This window comes from Amblyomma maculatum, chromosome 2 (assembly GCF_055883805.1).
Source record: "Amblyomma maculatum isolate TAMU_Amacu chromosome 2, ASM5588380v1, whole genome shotgun sequence".
Lineage (NCBI taxonomy): Eukaryota > Metazoa > Arthropoda > Arachnida > Ixodida > Ixodidae > Amblyomma > Amblyomma maculatum.
The window spans coordinates 10977388-10998804 of NC_139345.1; the positions used below are offsets into that span (position 1 = coordinate 10977388).

The 21417-nt window shown below is 45.3% G+C and overlaps 1 protein-coding gene across 1 annotated transcript in view; it reads right to left on the reverse strand.

Moving 5' to 3' along the window:
- Nucleotides 1–1263: 1263 nt before the first annotated feature.
- The window catches only part of Kap-alpha3 (karyopherin alpha3), a 54155-nt gene continuing 34001 nt past the window's right edge, over nt 1264–21417 (reverse strand). The window contains exons 9-11 of the mRNA XM_084593206.1: nt 13627–13731; nt 5977–6303; nt 1264–5161 (exon numbers count right to left, since the gene is read on the reverse strand). Of these exons, the coding sequence (XP_084449332.1) occupies nt 5066–5161; nt 5977–6303; nt 13627–13731 (528 nt within the window). The 3' untranslated portion in view covers nt 1264–5065. The remainder of the gene's footprint in view (nt 5162–5976; nt 6304–13626; nt 13732–21417) is intronic.

The window sequence follows — 21417 nt, forward strand, 5'->3', positions numbered from 1 at the left end:
CGTCAAGGAGAGCGGACACGTTTCACGTCGACTCCGTGGAATTAGCTTTTTTTCTGGCTGAAAACGACAGTGGACTGCTGATAGTGTGTGTCACTGACATGATAAGGATCCTCTGGACACCATTATCAAAACTGTAAATGAATTTAGGACTTTATCGCGTATTGTGTGTTCGATACGCCGAACGCCTCGCTCAGCGAAATATTAGGCCTAGTGCCGACGTGGCCCAAGAGGCGGCTGAGGGCTTCCGGCTTCGGCTCGTAGAGATTGCGGCGTCACCATGACGATGCAAGTGAGTGTTGGGGGGTAATCAGTCTTCATTCCAATGCCACTCATGTGGCAGAGACCGCTGGCAACACACAGGGTCCCTGAAACTGACCGTTATAGTTTTGTTTTGTTTTTTGAATCTGTTTGAACAGTTTCGAACCGGAACAGAATGAGTCTCCGAAGCCGAAACCAAAAAAATTCCAGTTCGACACCCTGACTGTCACTTCTCGGTGGTCACCCACACTTACAATTAAGGTGCACATGTCATCGGTTTGAATCCCTGTCGCAAGCAAGAATCCAACTGGACCAACAGATGGATGCATTGCTCGGAGCAAAATGACGACCCCACCGTGAACATTGCAAAAAGGGTGGTGCCACATTTTTCATATTTTTCATCAGAAACCATGCACACCTTTTCTCCGTGTATCCGACATGTCCTACGAACCATCAGTCTCAAACTAGGGTATGGCAACGGCTCTTCACCCAAACGAGCCCATTATGCTATTGCATAAAACATTCAGTTATGCTCCGCAGCCAGTGTTCTTAAACCAATGGTTTTAACATGCATGCACATTAAGTAGAAGGAAAGCCTGTTGAACTTTATTCAGAACAAATCTTTTCTCTGTCCAATGAATTAAGCCAGGAGTCAACCTCCCACGTTTTGGAGCGGATATTGTGCTCAAGTGGGGGACACCTGTTCAAAATTTTTCCTTTCCTCTTCGTCATTTACAGGTCGCCAATTTGTACACAATACTTGCAACTAATTAGCACCACCCCTCCAAATCAATCGCGAACTCTACAGTATAAATAAAACTCTACAGTCCAGGGTCCTGCTTGGACCCTGAAATGGGTCTGCAGTATGTACTAAATAAATAAAAATAAATAAATAAATAAATAAATAAATAAATGCTAAATTGTTGCCATGAAAATATGGTGTGCAAGTAATATACTGGAAGGCATTTCTGTATTAAAACAAGTGAAGACACCATAAGGCAGGCAGACTGATTACCAGGTTTTTTTTTATTTGCCATGGCACCTAGGTTTACAAGGGGCATTTTTTCACCCTTTGAATTATGTGCCCGATTGAAATAGCACGTCCTATACAGTATAAAAAAATTTAAATTTAAGTTACTCTTTGTAAACCTAAAGGTAGCCTGCAAGGAGCTTGAAAGGGGAGAGACATCTTTGCAAGGAAAACAAATTTAGAACCCCGCCAAAAAATTTACAGGTAGTATTTGCTTTGCAGTGTATGTACAATGGTCCTCCTTGGAGATATTTGTTTTCCTTACAAAGACTCACCACGACATCTAAAGAGCATCAAGACGCCAGAACTTAAAAGAAAAATATGCACTGCACACTCTCCGAGAGACTCATCAGGACCACCAGCTAGACAGGAAAATAATGCAACAAAAATAACAAGCATTTTTCTTTTCATCTTATGCTGTAACATGCAGTCTTTCGGCAGAGAAAAATAATTTAAGGCATAAAGCCAACCACAGACATTAATTAGTTGACACTACCTGTCAGTTGCTGTCAACCCAATCAATACAACAGGTGTTCAAAACAGGAATTATCACACCTTGATGAACTTGATTCGAGAGCTGAGCAAGCTACGTCTACACCTTGCACATCACATCAGTGACCCCTAGGTACAATTTCAGTAAGGCCTATTAAGGGGGAGTTTGTTGAGCTCATTTTGCACAACTCTGCACTGGCCGCAAGTTTAGTGGTCCGGCAGAAAATATGCTTGCACCAAACACAACGATTCGCCGTCACCAGCTTAAAAATGGCAGCTGCCAGTAACAAGCACTATTTAGCAGCAAACACAGCGCTCCAGGTTTCAACTTCAAGTTCACCAAGCTGTGCCCAACAATGCACTGGATGCACACATGCACGCACACACACACACGCATGCAGCACCCCTGAAACAAGGCTCACGAGGAAACAGAGGGGTTGAAACTGCAGCAGGTTACACTAGACGCATAGTGCACTGTACATGTATGCCATCAAAGTTGTCTACAGGAGGCCCAGAGAGGCTAGAGCAGGAATGCTACCTAAGAACAACACTAAGGACTGCCAGGCCCCATCTCCTGCACACAATTGCACCCTGGTTTGAATGATCCATCAAGGTGAGAGAGAAACCCCCTTTTTTTTTATCGGACAGCATATATCACAAGGCGGTATTTCGATCCACTTGAAGATGGACGTTTGGGAAGCTTTAACATGGCGATCCCTGCATACAGTCAAACTTGCTGCAATCTGCAATTACAATTCTCTGCCCTGATTGGTTATTTTCCCTGCCAGGGCAAATGAGTGGTCGTTTGAGCAATTTCATTGTCAGCACCTAGCGCGTATGGCCAGTCCACAAGGGTGCCAGAAGAATGCTGCTAGCACTGAAAAGAACTCTGATAACATGCTTTCACCTATACTTTGAGGATATGGCAATCGGAACACTCTCCCATGCTCTTTTCTACCATTTCAACACAGCAATTCTTCCAAGTCACAAGCTTCCATAGCAAGACCGGTCTAGCTGTGCCAAGAACCCAATAGGGGTACATCGGAAACCACAACACTAGTGTGTGACATGACTGCCTGCCTCAAAAAGCTCCTGAAAGCTAGAAACACCAAGAAATGTACATAACCAAACACATAAACACATGACTATTGCATATTTACGAAAAATTCAAGGACACAACATAATTCAGTAATTCACCGCCATATGCTACCACTAATGCCAGGCCATCAAAAGTTGCAAGAATGCTCAGAATGACAAGGGAGCAATCGATTTTTAATCGTTCACCTCACAACACACAAATAGACAACGAAAAAAGTGACAAAAAGCTTCTGGGTTTTCAGCAGGCTCAAAACAGAGCATTACTGCAATAGCAGTCACTTGGGTCAAGCGTATGCTTGCCCGGTTTGTACAAAGGTTTCTCCGAATTGTGACACAAATAACCTGTGTCCTCACATGGCTTTACAATTTGTTAATAATACATGAAGCCTACTTATAAACACCTAATGTTTTGCTAAAAAAGTCTGTGCGAGAGCAAAACATGATTGTGATTAAAGCACGCACAACGACCCCCATTGCAATCATGCCAAGACTTAAACCAAAAAGGTTCCTTCTGGCAACATTAGAGCAACTAATGTGTGCTGTGAGCTGGACCACATCAATATTTACACAAGATTCATGCCACCAGTAGGCCCACCCAGGGCGTACCCCAATCTCAGACATGAACCATTTTTTTCTTAAGACTGCTTTGGGAGCTGCTCGCAAAACCCAGATGCTTCCGCATGAACTGCCACTGGGAACAACAAAAAATGGAAGCAGCTTCACCTACAACTGGGCGCACTGGGCGCATAAGAAAAAAAAAAAAAAGAGCAGCACAGTGGCAAGCATTAGTTCCATGGCTTCAACTCCACACACTTGCAGATTGGCACTTCACACTCACTGGCCATGTCCAGCAATTTTCACCACCACCCCGCAGAGCAGTGGTGTCGCCTTGGTCTTCACCCACTGGTCACAAATTTTGTCCCCTTCGTTTTTTATCCAACTTCAAGGGCACTATAGGAAGCTTCCCGGAGAACTTAAGGCACCTGGATGAACAAATGATCTTCAGCAGTGCTATATATTTTTGTGTCCTCTCCTCCTCCTGCAGCTCTGGCCATTGTGCTCAATCAGTCCAGAGGTTTTCCTCATTCTGCAGAAAAGTGGCAAAGTCCACTTCCACTGTGTAGCAGCCTTTGATCGCTTTGTTGCATGATGTCTCCGATATTTGGCTTTAGTGAGGCGCCATTTTCGTCTTCTTTGATGGCCCGTTTCCACACAAGTTCGCCTGCGGCACTTCACAATATGAATAGGCAGTAATTACACACTAGCTTCTCTCTCCTCCCATCAGGAAGCTGTTGAAGTATTAAGACTTACGAAGAAACCAGCATTCATTAAAAGAAGTAAAAACAACAAGTTCACATAAAGATCCGAAATAATTCTGCCTACGAGCACTAATTTGCATTCTCTTCTACAGTTTGTGACAGTCATTCGCAATTTTTGTCTTCTCTCTCCTACTTCTGCTCTTGCTTGCCAAGATACAGCTAGCACAGCGCGCAGACTGGCTACAGTATACGACAGCACTTCTGCTGAGGACAAGACATCTGACACAGCAACAAATGCTTTTCAAGAATGCACACACACACACAAAGACAACGAGAGGAAAAGAAAAGGGGGAGGGGGGGGCAAAGAAAGCATGCAGTTTCACAGTGCTTGGTCCATTTCTCTCCAAGGTAGCACCAGGCATGGGCGACAAAGACAAAAAGAAATAGAAGGAAGGCTACAACCCATGTCAAAGAAAGAGAGTAGAGAAGACGACGGACAAGGCCACAGAAGAGGATGCAGAAGGTAACAGAGGACAACACGAACAGCTACAACCACCTCTACAGTCTAGCTTGACCGGAGGTGTCTGCATGAGAAAGGGAAAATGACACTAACAGGAGAGTGGCGGCAACAAACACTGGCGTGTCAAAGCGCCGGTGGTCAACGGTGGCCGACAAGGGTGCGGTAAGTGTGCAGAACCAGAGGGCGCCACCGGTGATTCACACCTCCACAGAGACTGTCTGAGACATGGCCTTCGTTCGCTCACTCTCCCCCTGCGCACCAGTTACACACACTGCCACTTGGCTGCTGCTGCTGCCAGCTGCGCTTGTTGGAGGTACCGCTCCTTCTCTCCACTCTTGTCCCAGCGGCAGCAGCTTTCCTCCCCGCCCCAGCCGTGGCAGTAGTCACGGGAGGCCCCGAGCCTGGCCATCAGAACTTGAAGCCATCCGTTGGGATGGATGCATTGGGGTCAAACTGGTAGCCCTGGTCAGAGCTCTGCGGCATCAGAGAAGGATCCTCATCCACCTGCAGTGGAACAGTGGTGTAAGTGAGGAAGTAGGGTAGAATGCTAGCAAAAAGAAAAGAAAAAAAAATGACGTTCTGCATTCACGTTCACTAGAAAAAAAAAAAAAAAAAGAACAGGCAGATCTGAGCCTAGCTGCAAAAGCATCAGCTGATACAAGAGGCACGCATGCTGTTATGCTACAATAGCGATGAGTCAAATGTTGATATTCGTTGGCTGTATGCACCAAGCATTGGCATGCTTTTGGGACGGGCTTTTGGCTACATTGCAAGGTACTGCCCTTCCAACGAAAGGATGATGCTGATTGTCCTTTTCTCATTGTGGCAACGCTATGGCTGCGACTCGGCTGGCTTGCATGCATTACACAGCAAACCTCCGAGTGGTGCCATAAATCAGCAGCAGATGCAGCCTCTGAATGCCCACTTTTCTGCTTATCTTACAGCCAAATATCGATCCTGAAGATTAAGAATTCACACGTTAGTAGAAAAACGGCATCAGATTTTGAAAATCCTCTTCCTGAGAGATTTTTTTCACAATTTTCTCACCCAAAAGAGCTGCCACACCCCTTAAGTTCAATAGAAAAACAAGATTTTTCACAAAAACTTTTCACGTAGAAACCTACAGATAAAAGCGCTTCATAAATGCCAACTGTACTGTATGCAGGTAGACTTTTACACTGGTACTATACTGCACAGAAGAATTACACCTCCACGGCGTGGCTCATTGCGTTAACAATGCTGCAATAACCATCAAGATGCACTGCAGCATGCACGACAGAGAGGGGAAGCACCGTAAAGCTCTGAAACCTGACACTCACATCATCCGAGAAGTACTGGTCAATGATCTCGTATGCCAGCTTGTAGATTTCCTCATTCTCATGATTCTGGAGGGCCTCTATCTTGTCAAGGCCTCCACATTCCTCGATGCTGCTGGCCACCGCATAGAACTGGGTTCCAGCTATTTTAAGGATGTTGTTGAGGCCATCCAGAACCACCTGCACCACCTGGGGATCACGCACGGTCAGCAGGTTGCAAAGAGGAGCTACAACCCCCTGCTCCACCAGGTAGGAGACCTGTGCCTTCGTCCCACTGATAGTCAGGTTGGAGATGGCCCAAGCCGCTTCCTTCTGCGTCTGGAACTCGCCCTGCACCAAAAGGCAAACATTTTCTAAACATTCTTCAGAAGAGGCATTTCTGCATGGATGGGAAAATGACGGCAGTTCAAAGCAAAGTCTCAACAGAATAGCACGCCACTGGTTTATACAGTGCTTTTCAAAACACGCTCGAAGAATCTGAACACAGCAGAGAAATATGTGGACATAAATATTTTGGGTGCAAAGCAAGATTCAAACATTAAAAACTGACTGTGAATCAAAAACAAGTACTTTTTTTTTTTGCATGCTGCAAATTCAAATCACACTGAGAATTACATGTTCTTGGGTGCAATGTAAATAGAAATAAAAAACGGGTTACAGATATAATTCAGTTCAGTTCAGGCGTTCAGTCGTGTCCGACTCTTCGTGACCCTATGGACCATGTCACGCCACGCTTTCCGGTCTCTCACTATCTTCTTAACATCACATAGCTTCATCTGCAATGCCTCGAGAATGCCATCTAACCATCGCGTTCGCTGCCTACCCCTTCTCCGGCGACCCTCAACCTTTCCCAACATCAAATCTTTCTCCAGCGACTCCTCTCTTCTCATCAGATGACCAAAGTAGCTGAGCTTTAACTTTAGAATTTGACCCTCCAATGAGCAGTCAGGGTTTATGGTCGACAATATCGACTGATTTGATCTTCTGGCAGTCCAAGGAACTCTTAAGAGTCTTCACCAGCACCACAATTCAAACGCCTCAATTCTTCGGCGGTCAGCCTTTTTCACAGTCCAACTCTCACATCCATACATCACAACTGGAAAGACCATAGCATGGGTTATACGGATCTTGGTTGGCAGACTAATGTCTCTGCTCTTTACTAGGCGGTCAAGGCTAACCATTGCTCTCTTTCCCAGAAACAGGCGTCTCCTAATTTCATGGCTGCAGTCTCTTTCCGAGGTAATCTTGGCGCCCAAGAACAGAAAATCTGTCACAGCTTCCACTTCTTGTCCATTGATGCTCCAGGACTTGATAGGGCAAGACGCCATGATCTTCGTCTTTTTAATGTTCAGTTTAAGCCCAAACTTCTCACTCTCTTCTTGTACGCGCATCAGAAGTCTCTTGAGTTCCACTTCACTTTCTGCCATTAAAGTGGTATCATCCGCATATCTAAGGTTGTTGATACGTTTTCCAGCAATCTTCACTCCAGCTGAAGACTCGTCCAGACCGGCCTTCCTCATGATGCACTCTGCATATAGGTTAAATAGGCAGGGCGACAGTATGCAGCCTTGCCTCACCCCTTTCTCAATCGGAAACCAATCAGTAAGACCATGCCCAGTTCTGACTGTGGCCTCTTGCCCTTCATAAAGGTTCCTGAGGAGACAGATGAGGTGAATTGGAACTCCCATCTCTTGGAGAGCTTGCCACAATCTGCTGTGATCTACGCAGTCAAACGCTTTCGCATAATCAATAAAGCAGAAGTAAATGGGTTTCTGGAACTCTCTTGCTTTTTCCATGATCCAGCGAAGGTTGGCAATTTGGTCTCTAGTTCCTCTGCCCTTGCGAAACCCAGCTTGCACATCCGGAAGCTCCCGATCCACATACTGCTGCAGCCTACCTTGCAGGATTTTTAACATCACCTTGCTAGCAGATATAATATTTTCGTACAATTACAAAAATAGCCAAAATACTTGAAAAAGCATTTTACAAAGTTACAATAAAAAACGCTTCAAATAATCTTGTTTTCACTCATTGTTAACATATAGCAGACTCCCGTTTAAATGAGCTCTGTTAAGATGAATTCTCTAAAAAGATGGCCAATAATAGACCGTTCTGACACTGAGGCATCCAGCACTAAGCACCGGGTACAAAACTGCATCACAATGTTGCATGCCAAGGAAGCAGCATAATCTTGCTAGCTGGCGCTCAGTGCAGTGTTAGGGACAAGAAGTACCAATGTTCACTGCTCTATCACGAGAATTGTTAGGCCGGCAGCATTCACAGTTTTTCACTTATGTGCTACATATTTAACAAAGGCATCAAGCTATGCCTTTCAAAAATGGATTTGAAATGAGGAAATCAAGCTCTAAACGTGATAAATTGGCTCATCTATCTCAATATTAAAAAAAAATGAAAAAAAAAAAAGAAAAGGAAAAAAAAAAGTGGTTTCCAAGGAGTGCTTTTTATAACGAGGGATAAATTTTAAATAAAAGAGTCACACTAATAAAATCTTGAAAAGGGCATCTTTGCACGCTGGCTCCAAATATGTCTTTTTGCTGAAAACAAAAAATCTTGAAGGGAATTTGCTAAAATGTATGCCACTGTTTTTTTTCTTCCGAGATCAAGGAATACAATAAGGGCAAAATTATCATGCCTATCACAGAAGCTGAGTTGCAGGATTTTTTTGATGTTGCGACACAAAAAACTAAAAAAAAATCTATACTCCTGTTTTAAAGTGACAACTTCTTAACACCATAAAATCAACATCTATGACAGGCAGAATGATAATTTCACCTTTATGGCATTCCTTATCTTCAGAGAAACCAATGGTATGCATCTTTGCAAGTTCCTGCTTCCATGTTTCTTAAAGCAACTAGAAAATGCGCGCGAACAGTCAATATTCTCCCAGTCCTAAGCAGGAAAGAATTTTCAGGCTAGCCTCACTAACACCAGACATTGGTGATCAAAAATAGTGCCAGTGCACAAGAAAAAATAAACAAGAAAGGTTGTGACAGTACCCCATAATACCCCATCCTGCCCGGTTAAGGGGGGAGACTCTTTCTGGAGAATGAAATTGCATATCCTTAACTGATTTCTCGATTTCAAAAATGCAATCGCTTTGTTGATAAACCAATTAGTTTTCAAGGTACAATTATTTAACCCTTCATAGTTCGCAAGAAGAATATCACAAAAAAGGATAAGAGAGAAAGGTAAAAAATAGATCAAATGGAACATGGTTAGACTAGAAGGAATATGGAACGCAATGTTTTTTTTTTTAAATTTTACCATCATTACTAATTTTACAGCACAACGAAATTTCCACAAAAAACTGACTAAAATGCACTCAGGAACTTGGTCACTAAAAAAATTTGAGCCTTGTTTAAAAAATTCCCTCCCACAAATACTGCATGCTTGCGTCACCTGGCTACATGCTAAAAAAATGGTTCTCTCGGCTATAGATGCAGAGATATGCCACTTAGAAATTTGCTCAGAGTCCCAAATTTGCAATCCAAGTAAAACGAGAAAAACAAGCAGAGTGACGTTTTTTAATGGGGGGAGGCTGCTCCATGAGAAAAATTCTTTGTTCCTCCACCAAATTTGATCAAAATGCACACCTTTGGCTAGTTTTTCACGCTCATTCCAAATAATTGCTTTTATGATGAAATAGGTTCATTAGTTCCCATCCAGTCACTCACGAAAGAAAAAGCGACACAATGTTATAAACAGTTTTTCAATTTCATCCTCAGAGGCGATTTTTAAAGTGGCTGGTTTGTTGGTTTGTTATTTAATTGAAACGTAGGGTACAAATAGTATTTGACATGCAATCCAAGAACCAGAGCATTTTAAAAGTTTTCTGAACCTGAATTTAACATTCTGCTCCCAACATTCTATTTTCTGCAGATCCAGCTAAATGCTAAAAAGATTATTATGCTCCTATCTGCCATATATGCCGATATGTTAGTTCAGGATTTGCTGACAGTCCGAAGTTTGCATTTTGCAAAAAATGACAAGAACAGACAAGAGTGCTGTTTACTGAAGAAAGCTTTGAAAGAATCATTGTAGTGGCAATAGGAAATCGATAATAACCTCTTGGGAAGTAGTCACACCTACTACAAACATTGAAATTACCCTGGGAAGTAGTCACGCCTACTAATCACATTGAAATTACGCCTTCTCTACTGCCAGAGTGAACTCTACGCAAACCTCCTGAGCATATTTCGCGCAGTCTGAACAGTGGAAAAGTTGACGTCTGCCGTCCCCCGTGGGCATCAATTTTTCTTGAAACATTTCTGCCATGTTTTTGATATGCAGACCGCAGTGTGATATATTCATAACTGAGAATATATAATATGGTGGTCCCCCGTTGACTGCCCCGCACGCTCAACAATGTTCACAACAAATGGGTTCATCTTATGTTAGCTGATCACAAGCCACAAGCGGCAGAAATGATAGTTCGCACAGGATAGCGTCAGTTTGAAAGCAAGGCCGACTCGCTGCAACAGTAGCCAATTATCACATCGCCACTGCAAACTAAGCTGCAATGGATTCACTGGTTGCTGGCAGTACAGGTCGCATTCGTCGCATCATCCACAAATTGATCACGGAATCTTCTGTTCTACCAAGAACACTGCCTTGTGCTCTGTAGCTGCAGTCTATGCCTGTGCCGTCTGTTGAAGTTTCACATTTTTCTCCCCATTGCAACTGCTCTGCGAACGTAACCACTGTGCGGTCCGAACATCCCGAATCTATGCAAGTGGTGGTGCATCTACGACGCACTTCTTGTTAATGAATAACAGCTTTTCTTCCCAAACCTCTGCATGGTGCAAAACTTTGATGTCAACATTGTTCTGAACTGCATGTGATACAACTGCCGCATGCGGCTCGACACTCGCCGTGACAGCAGTATGTCAGCCAATTGGGTGACAGGATTCAGTCACACATGCCAACTAGCGAATAGGAGCGCACGTTGCGACTTCTCAATGAGACTTTGCAGCAATGGCGCGAAATTGAAAATGAGAAGCAGCTTTTTTTAATAAATTAAAACCAAGATGGCAATGACTGCTACCAAAGAATGGCAGCTGTGCGTCAAGGAAATAGTAGCACATTTTCTTCCTTCAAAATCAAATCAGATTCAGCACGGATCTATGTTTTCTACTCACATTACAGTGGCAACTGTGGAGATCACAAAATTTACATACTGGTAGACAGAGAGCTCAATTCCGAATATTATATTTCTGAAAAACTGACTTTTTTTTTTTATTTCTCGGCCAATAATGCACCACATACTCGTGGACTAGACACACTACTCCATCTTGGATAGGAAAGGAGGAGAGCGTAAAGAAAGAAAAAAAAAGAAAGTGTGCCATTCAGCAAAGCCAGAAGTACACAACAAAATAAGCTTGGCACAGCAGCTGCTGTGGCAGAGAGGTGAAAGAAACAAATGCTGGAAAAAAAAAAATTGGCGGCTTAATCCATGCTACTCCTAGATTATTCCACTGCAGAAATGCATGCGTGCTGGCCCACGTTCTGTTGGCATAAACGAAGTACAGATTGTAAGGAAACTTCGTTTTAATCACGCGTGTACTCCTGCGCGATAGCACAGGACAGCGAGTAGCAGCATGTGGTAACTGAGGTAACACACATAGTTCAAACTGGTGCTGTTGCTCCGCTTCTGAACTATGCGTCCGACGCTTTCGCAGGCGATCATGCTCATTGTTTAGTGTTCTCACTTGTCACTTCCCAAGACTATTGCGTTCTCAGCGATTGCCAGCAGCACTTGTGGAAGGTTTCCCTTTTCCCTTTTCACAAGTGCTCGTTACTCTCGTTACTCCTGACGGCAGCTTAGCCATCGCGCCAGGTCGGCGAGCTTGGCATCACCATAAACGTCACCGCGGAGGGACACACCATCACAGAACAAGAACTACTGTCCAGTGAGTGGATCCCCGCACTGTACCGCTCGTAAAAGACGCGCGTAGCAAGGCAAGTGGCGGCAGTGGTTCCCCCTGTATCGCTTGAGACACCCAGCACTACGGGGAACGCTAACCAAAACACCAGCAATACCCCGCTCTCTATCGCGAGCATGACGCCAAACGGCGGTGCGGCACTACGACGGGCACTACCAATTACACGCGCTTCCTTCCTCGTCTCGCTGTGCAACAGTTGATTACCGCCCTTGCCCTTCGAGGCAGTCAGGGTTGTCTTTCGCCCGCGAGGCGAGATCCTCATTTCTACCATGCCCGGAATGAAGCTACGTGCAGCAGTTGAAGCCCAACTACCCAATCCTCTGCCAGCGGACGCAGCAGAACCCTCCGATGGAGCCAGACTTTAAGCTCTGGGGATATCCAAAAGGAAGAAAAGGAAAAGGAAATCGTTCAAGCAAGCTCACCTGTCCGGTATGTCCCTACCAGATATTTAGCGAGTGAGCGCGCGTGCTACACTCGTCGGGAACTAGCGAACGGTTTACAACAATAGGGGGCACCGCACGGCTGTTCCCTACTCCTTTCTTCTCATCCTGAAGTCTATTTAGCCCCCCTTTTTTCCACAGTTTGGATGCCCTTTCAGCTCTCCTCTGTTTTTATCACAGCTTGCAATTTTCTTAGTGTGAGAGGGCGAAAGAGCCAAGGAACATGGAGATGCACTCAACTTTTCCAAAGCCTGCCGTGGCACTGGCATGTGGAAAGTGCTTTAGAATCTCCATTAAAAATCTCACGCCTTCGCAATGCCATTATTGGGATAGTAAATTAGAAAGGCTGTTCACAGAGAGTACTTCGTTGCCCGATGATATTTTGAAGTAACACTTACCACGACAGCAGAGAATTTCTGATACTGCTCTGGTGCCTTGGTGGACGGCACAGTGACGGACAATAGAAGATGAAAATGTAGAAGTTAAATGCATTCCTGCATTAAAAGCCATTGCTGCTACCCAGTGGGGATCATGAGACCACGTCATCACAACAGTGCTGCCACGTCCCATCTACTACCGCATATGCTGTCAAGTCGTCTTGAGGTGAGAGTTGTTTTGCTTTCGTACGCAATGTGCATATTGTGTCGCCATTATAACCAGTCGGCTAGCCACTAGGAAAAACCTGTTCAATTTTGTACAAAGACCGACATTATTGAAAGGAATTCACACGGACTGGCTAAGCCAGTGAATGATGGGGAGTGCCGGTTACTGGTGCACTAGAAGATAAAGAATTCTGTGACGCGGAAGTTTTTCTCAAGTCTGCAATAGTGACTTGTAATGCAGCTGATGCTTGCCGTATACTACAATGCAGTTTTTGTTTTTAACTATGCGAGGGCGCTGAAAAACTTCTTGGAAAGTTGAGAGGTATCCACTTTTGCAGCAACTTCCCAATTTTCATGCCAAACACACACACAAAAATATAACAGACTGCGTGAGAGTTCATGATGCTTTGCTGGACAAAGGGAAGAATGCCATCAGCTGTGCAATATGGTCCCTTCGAGCTCGCCTGTAAAAAGAAACTACTGCACATCCTTTGTAGGTCTGAAGTCGGTGCAGCAGTGCATAAGACAAAAACCTCCACATGTTCATACTACAGTTCGTTGCGCACATGGCATAAAAGAGCAGCTCGCATTTGTAGCCACAGCTACAGAAGTCGCAGAAGGTGCATTTGAGAGCTGATGTGTGCTTACCTTACTGAGGTGGTGGATAATCATTGGTATCAGACCAGCATCAATCACAGCCTGGACCTGCTGGTTGTTACCAGCAGTGATGTTCGACAGGAACCACACTGCCTCCTGCGAAAGTAACAGAACGCCATGTATTACACCTTACAGGAGAGGCTAAATAAAACATGAAGTCATTCCCTCTTAACTCCTCAAGTGTTTTGGCCAAGCAGAGCTAATCATTGCAAAGCCGTTCCCAAATCATTTCGGATAAGTGGGCCAGGGGACGCTGCACCGCTCTGTGTGCCTTTTTGAAGCTAGATCAGGATGTCTTAGAACCCGAAGCTACAAAAGGAAGTTTAATCAAGAAGACAAAACTTGTGCTATGTGCAGTAGATGCACAGAAACAATTGAACATCTTATACTGGAGTGTGGCAGTATCCATCCAATGTTGATGCGGACATAGTCCCTCTAGCCAAGGCCCCGAGGTTTAAAGGCAGCAACAAAGGAAGCGAGAACGAATCAGCGGTGGAGGTAAGCAAGAGACATTGGGAAAATTGGTGGATAAATAGCAGGGAGGGGGCACATGGAATCTAAATAAAAACTTGACACGGGTATTTAAAGATAACCTGAGACTTTTATAAAAGGAAAGTCATTAAAGTTGACAGATTATTTAAGTTAAAAACAAAAAAAGAAAGGTTGAGCATGGTGATGACTATCACTACCCCGTTTCAAAGGGAACATTCCTAACACCCACTCACCCACCTAGCCACCCACCCACCCACAATTTAAAAAACTACACCATCCCGTTTCAAAGGGGACACTCCTAACACCCACCCCACCCACCTAACCACCCATCCATTCATCCACACACCCACAAGCTAAGGGGGGAGGCTGCCTTTGAATACCAAATTGTTTGTTCCTTGAGATAACGGAATAAAATTTTCAGGGTAGACTCATGGCACTGACATCTGAATAACTGCAAAGTTTCATGGAGTTGTGCACACTGGTACTCAAGTTACAGAATTATATCAGAATGGTTCGCATCGGTTCCTTGTGACATGCCTGGAGAACTTGCAGGATGTGTTGGCACAGTGAAATTTATTATGAAGGTTCCTAAATAGGTACGATAGGGCAAGACAGAACCTTTTTTTTTTTTTTCCCCTTGCTAAAAAATTTTAGTACAGCACTGAGGTTAGTGCCACTAATTGGACTTGCATTAGCCTAATTTTGATTGCCCATTATTGTCTTGCCCTCAGAAATTTATTCAGGCCCATAATTAAAAATAAACGGGTGGAAATCTGATTAGCGGTTCCAGAGATACTACTGGTATAAGCAACCATACCACGAAAAAAAAATTTGTTCTCAGAAAATGGCCCTTCAAGTTTATAACAACATTTTCAGGTCTAAAGTTTGTTTTTCACAGCAGCACGTTGTGCTCCCACCTCCTCGATTTCCTCGGGAGTCAAAAAGTGCATTTTCATGTGTACAGTGGACGACGCTGACGACGCGTTATCCCTTGCGATGACGGACGCGATACGGGAGGCTGGGATCACCGAGGTTGATATGGTAGGCACAGCAGACAAGCTTCAAACGCCATCTCCTTGCGTTGACGCGAAAGATACACCGTTGGAAGTGGCAGCGCAGTCTGTCTAGTAGTGGTGTAGCAGAGGCAGCACTGCTGGAAGATTCTCCGTGACCGTTGGCAACGCGCTTCGCCAACTTCGCCATGTGGACGGCATTCACAGAACTACGCCGTGCACCGAACGCATGCAGTGTTTTGAACTTCTTAGCGCACATCGTAACCGACCGTGCGATGATCCACAAGGTGCACAAAACTGTTCAAATCATGCCACCAGAATCCGTAACGAGCGATGATGACGGCGATCTGAAAAATGGTGAAACGAGACGCGATTCAAGCGAGCGCACAAAGAACGCCAGCTCAGTAGGCAGCCGGAGCAGACGACGCGCCGGGAAGGAACCACCGTGTCAGCGCGCGCAGCAGCCAACAGCAGTCGTGCGATCCCCCGCATTCTCACGAAGCAAACGCTTCGTTCAATCGCAGCTTGAATTCGTTACACGGAAAGCTCAACAATCCCTGCGAGGCCCCAATCACAAGCGAGCCATGTTTTTGCTACGCCACGGACGCCGCCGGCAAAGGCAACATAGAAAAGGGCAAGCATTCACAAACAAAACAAGACCAAGATGGCAGCCGAGAAATGGTACGGGCGTGAAGTTTGGGTACTTTTGTCGTTCGCTCGCGGCTTGGGGGCTGCCACGCCCAGTTGTATATTTAATATCAAGCAGTTCCACGGTGAATTAGGCGTTCATAATTATAGAAAAGGTAGTTTATAACATATACAGCCAAGATATGTACTTTTTGGAAAATAAACTTTTTTTTGCGATTTTTCGATTTTCGAAGTCCACGTCCCCTCTTAAAGACAAAAAAAAAAAAAAAGAGGTTGAGCATGGTTATGATTATTACCACCCCGTTTCAAAAGAGACTCCTAGCATCCACCCGCCTGCCTACCCGTCGCTGTGCACTCGTCACTGTGTACACACGTAGCGATGATTCTTCATGAAAAAGCTGTGGACCCTTTATTCTCTAAACAGCGTGGACAGAGACATCGTCAGGGCTTCCGCATTATTCTTTACTCTCCCATACCTTAACAACAAAAGAGGTGCTGCCTCGGGTACATCAAAATACCTGTTGCTTGCCTCTCGACTTCCGAGTTGCTAATCCGCGTTCATGTCTTTTCTTTTTATGCATTAGAAGCTGCCAACAAGCGCTCTTTGATAACAATGTTTGCGGTAATCTTTTTTCAGATCTGAAGCGGTGCACAGTGACAACAGTCTATCAGTTAATCATAATTTCTAGCTTTCAAATAAAAAACGTGTTTCAAACCAGCCTTTGTCAGCCGGAGAACTGAAAAAAGTAAAGATGAGAAACCCCACTGAAATATGAAATATTTCAGTGGGGTTTCCGAAAATGAAATATTTTCTCGCCCCCGGCAATTTTTTTATTGCAGGGCTGACCTGTATTCGCACACTCCTATCATTTTTTAAGTTCTCTTTTAACTAATCAGATACTTCAAAGAAACTTTTTTCTTCTTACATTCATATTCAGCTAGTATTCTGAAATTTCATTATTTGCACACCCCTAAACACAACTGACTGCTCGATTTTTCAGACCTTGTTCGCACTTCCTGTGGCATCGCACCTATAGCCAAGCCTCCATAATGTGTATAGTAACTAAGTCCAAAGGGGTCGAAAATTTGATAATGCTAGAATGGAGCATCTGAACCAGTGGGGATGTTATTCCCTGTGTGTTCACGCATCATACACACACGGTTGCAAGCTTTTAAGGGGAGATGCTCCTCGAAAACATTTTTTTCTTAATATTGATGCTAGGTGAATGAAAATTGCACCACTTATAGAGATTGATCTCCTCTTTCTAAATATGCTTTTAGTTTTAAAATAGCTTAATGTTTTCATATTCTAAATGCCATGCATAAGTGAAAAACAATGCATGTTTGTGCAGCTGCTGTACACAGCAGCAAGCATGGTAGGGCAGAGCCAACTAGTTCTTCTTGTCCCCAACACTCCACTGAGTGCAAATAAGCAACATAGCAACATTCCCTTGGCATGCAATGTTTTGAGACAATTTTATATCTGGTGCCTTGTTTTTAGTGGCTAGCACCAGATAATTTTTTAAATTTGCATGCCCAAAAATACTGCTGATTGCATTTAAACCTAGATACTTGCATTCTACACATCCTAAAGATTATGCATGCCAAATTTGGTGTTGATTGAACTAAAATAACGACATAAAATATTGTGCACAAAACTCATATTCGGCCCAAAATACGAATTCGAGTAAAATGCGATTTAAAGATACAAAAGCTGTTTATTGCTGTTGTAGCAGCACTATCTGCATGAAAATTGCACACAATGCAGGCCAGGGTATTATGATACAGTGCACAGTTTTAGAATTCACCAGCATCATATGTTGCTCCCACAGTGACATTGTGAGCAGCATTCTCAAGGCGTGTTTTCTTGGCTATTTAGTGATGCTGAGAACTTGCTTCTGTCAGCCACTGCTTTGTAACCACAAGGTGCACATTTTTTGTTATGGCATTAAACTCCTTATGGTGCACTTGTTTCGGCAAACCAAGAACCACACAAAATCGGGAAAGTTGATTGTATCCAGCACCAATAACGAGCGCCGCAACCCCTGCATTGACGTTCACGGCAAAAATCTCCCTCGGGCTGGCTGAAGGGCGTCGTCCACCGGAGCTGCACACCGCGCAAGACTACGACACAACGCACGTGGCACACGCTACACTGCTGCAACGCAGCTCTAGAAACGACGAGAGTCCTTTTCACTTCTTGGCCAACTCGCGAACGAAAAGTTAGCAGCGTCCGCGCTCCCGACATGCTGCTCGCTCGCCAGTGCGTTCGCGGCACCGATCTCGCCGATAAAGGCACTCGCCGTACTAGGTCTCCTCAACGATCGAAGATCCTTATCTTCTTATCCAATGCACTGGCGAAATCGTCTAAGCTGTCACTGAAACTTCAGTGCCCAGCCGGCTTCGAGCTGTCAAAAGTGTCGCCTCCGCCGAGGTTAGGCCTAGCTTCCGCGGACGTCTCCACTGCTGCACGCCGTTTCACTTTGCCGGTGACTTCCCTTGAACGCGTGGTTTGATTGGTACTTTCGACACCGAAAGTCACGTTTCTTCTCGGATTCTATCGCAACGACGAGCACGAAGATGCATGAAATTTGAAAACACGCCGAAAGAAAACTAGCGGGCAAGCGTGACAGCGAGCTACGCGTCGCATGAAGAGCAGACGAGCTATGGCCGCTTCCCACACTGACAGCCAATGGCGTGGTCGAAATCGCACCACGTGATTTAAATGGCCAGTGAAAATGTTAGGTTTGGGCGGCGAAACTTTTTTTTTTTATTACTTGCTGGGGGTTTGTGAAGCGGCAAAGCCAGCTTTAGGGAGAAAAAGCGTAGGCCTGCCGCCTTGCAAAATTTCAGTGGCGTGCGACGCCGCAATTTGACGCGTCACGCGCTTGAACATGGGTCGTATCTGCCCCTTCTTTAGCCACCTTGCGTGCTTTAACAGACTTTTTAAATGATTTCGCGACTGTTTTCGGCTCTGATTTTTTTATATATTAAAGAGGAAGGATCAGTGTTGCTGAAACAGTCAAAATCACAAAAGTGACTTTTTTACTGAAAATCGCCGTTTTTCGACCCGCGTCTCCCCTTAATGTTCTCATACATCATCAATTGCCAAGCTTGAACCCTTGTCAAGAGTAGGCAGAACTCATCGGCGATCAGTCCTTTTGTGCGAAATACTGTTCAATCTATCCCTATCGAGATTTGCATCGTGCTATGTTCAAGCGACCATAAAGCACATCACTGATTTCAATATTGATTTTCAGCTGCAGTCGCTAGGCCTAATTATGATGGCCAATGCCAGCAGCCCTTCCTTTTTTATCTATGGCCCCACTTCACGAGTTCGTGTTCTCCACCCTTGCACAGTTCCTGTAGCGGGAGGTTTGCATTCGTGTGACTCCACCTCAGCCCGCCCATTCGTTCGCAATGTAATACAGCCTTCGAACACCGGGATTGTGAAAGCGATTGCCATTAGTCTGTGCAAACAATGCACAGCAAGACAGTCTTGAAAAGAAGTAGAATGGGCACAAGCGTTCTCACCATTTCCTCCATCATGCTGGCGATTAGATGTTTATGTAAAGTGATCTTCACTAAAAAAATTTGGTTGTTCAAACTGCTCAATTTTTCATATGTCCCTAAGTCTAGAAAATTGGTCACTAACTGTACTAGCGCATTGCCCTAAAGAGCAAAAAGATTTTTAAGATCACTGCAGAATCTGCACTGAAGAAATGCATAAGCCTGAGTATTGCTTTGCTGTTTGTCCGCAAGATGTGCCAGCGGATTCCGCGAATGACAGTGTGCTTTTCCTTTCCTGTAAACAAATTATAGAACACCGGTGAACTTTCATGTGTTGAACGGAACACTGTCGACAAGGGGCACGCAATGTACAGTGTGCAGCAGCAACTTAGCTAAGGTTTTCACTTTTCTGCACAGCAGATTCTGCAGTGCTCACAGAATTTTCAGACTGTAGTTGTTCGATTACCTCTCTTTACACACTTCCTAGCCATTCCCATCCATTTGTGCACACAAATCGCCCTTTCCCACTCATTCACATTTAAATATTTTGAAATGCGGATTTAATGGTCGGCTGGAACGTCTAGCACTGGCAGTACTTTGGGCACAGCAGGGTCGAATACCAGCCGCAGGGCACAGCTTCAGCGCGAGCGAGATGGGCGCCGGAGACCAGCGATGGTGATGGCGATGCCGCAGCGTTTTTCTGTTCTTTGTCTTCTTTACATTTCCCCCGCGTGAAGAAGTCGCCATCCTGGCGACTCAGGGAGAAGAGACGACCAGAGGGTTGTAATATGGCTTGAGGCGGCTAACGTGGACAACCTCGCGGCCGCGACGGCGGTGGTCGGAAGAAGGGGTGACTGGCTCGATGACGTAGTTCACAGGGGATGTGCGTTCCAAGACGCGATAAGGTCCGTGGTATTTGGTGTCTAGTTTGTTGGTGGCAGGAACGCATAGCCAAACAAAGCTGTCGGCCAGGAACGTGGGAGCAGGGGTATCGGTATCATGCTGATCTTTGCGATAGCCTTGAGTGTTGGAGGTAAACGTGCGAGCAAGCTGACGGCATTCCTCGGCCTTCTGTGCAATATCTGACAAAGCACTGTACTCAGAGGCATCTGGATGGTATGGCAAAATTGTGTCCAGAGTACAAGATGGTTCACGGCCATATAAGAGAAAGAAGGGCGAAAACCCAGTTGTTGCTTGGGTGGCAGTGTTGTACGCGAACGTTACGAATGGCAGTACCTGGTCCCAGTTGGAGCTTCCCGATTCAGATGTAACATACATTGCGAGCATGTCCCCAAGCGTACGGTTGAAGCGCTCCGTGAGGCCGTTTGTTTGCGGGTGATACGCGGTTGTAGCCCGATGTATCGATTTGCAAGACGACAGGAGCTCTTGAACTACTTCGGAAAGAAAGACACGACCTCTGTCACTCAGTAGCTCGCGAGGGGCGCCGTGTCAAAGAATGAAGTGGTGTAGAAGAAAATGGGCTACCTCTCGGGCTGTCGCCGCGGAAAGTGCAGCAGTCTCGGCGTAACGGGTCAGGTGATCGACTGCGACGATGACCCATCGATTACCAGCGGCAGTGCATGGTAGCGGACCATAAAGGTCGATTCCCACGCGATCAAACGGGCGAGCTGGACAAGGTAAAGGCTGGAGAGGGCCAGCGGGGTGACGAGGAATCTTGCGTTGTTGACAGGCGGTACAAGAGCGAATGTAGCGCCGTACGAAATTGTACATTCCCCGCCAGTAGTACCTCTGACGAATTCGATCATATGTTTTGAGGACGCCGGCATGAGCGCTTTGAGGGTCAATGTGATGGTGGGCACAAACCTCGGAGCGGAGGTGGCGCGGAATGACAAGAAGCCACGTTCTGCCGTCTGAGTTGTAGTTCCTGCGGTAGAGAAGGCCGTCACGAATGGCGAAATGGGAGGCCTGTCGGCGGAGTGCCCGAGGATGCGTAGCCGCGGAAGTAGTGCCAAGGATATCCAGCAGGTTAGAAACCCAAGGATCTTGTCGTTGCTCGAAAGGCATATCCTCAATGGTGAGCGCTGACAAGAATGCTTGAGGAGGGGACGATGAGTTAGGCGAGCGCACCGGTGACCGAGAAAGAGCGTCGGCGTCAGAG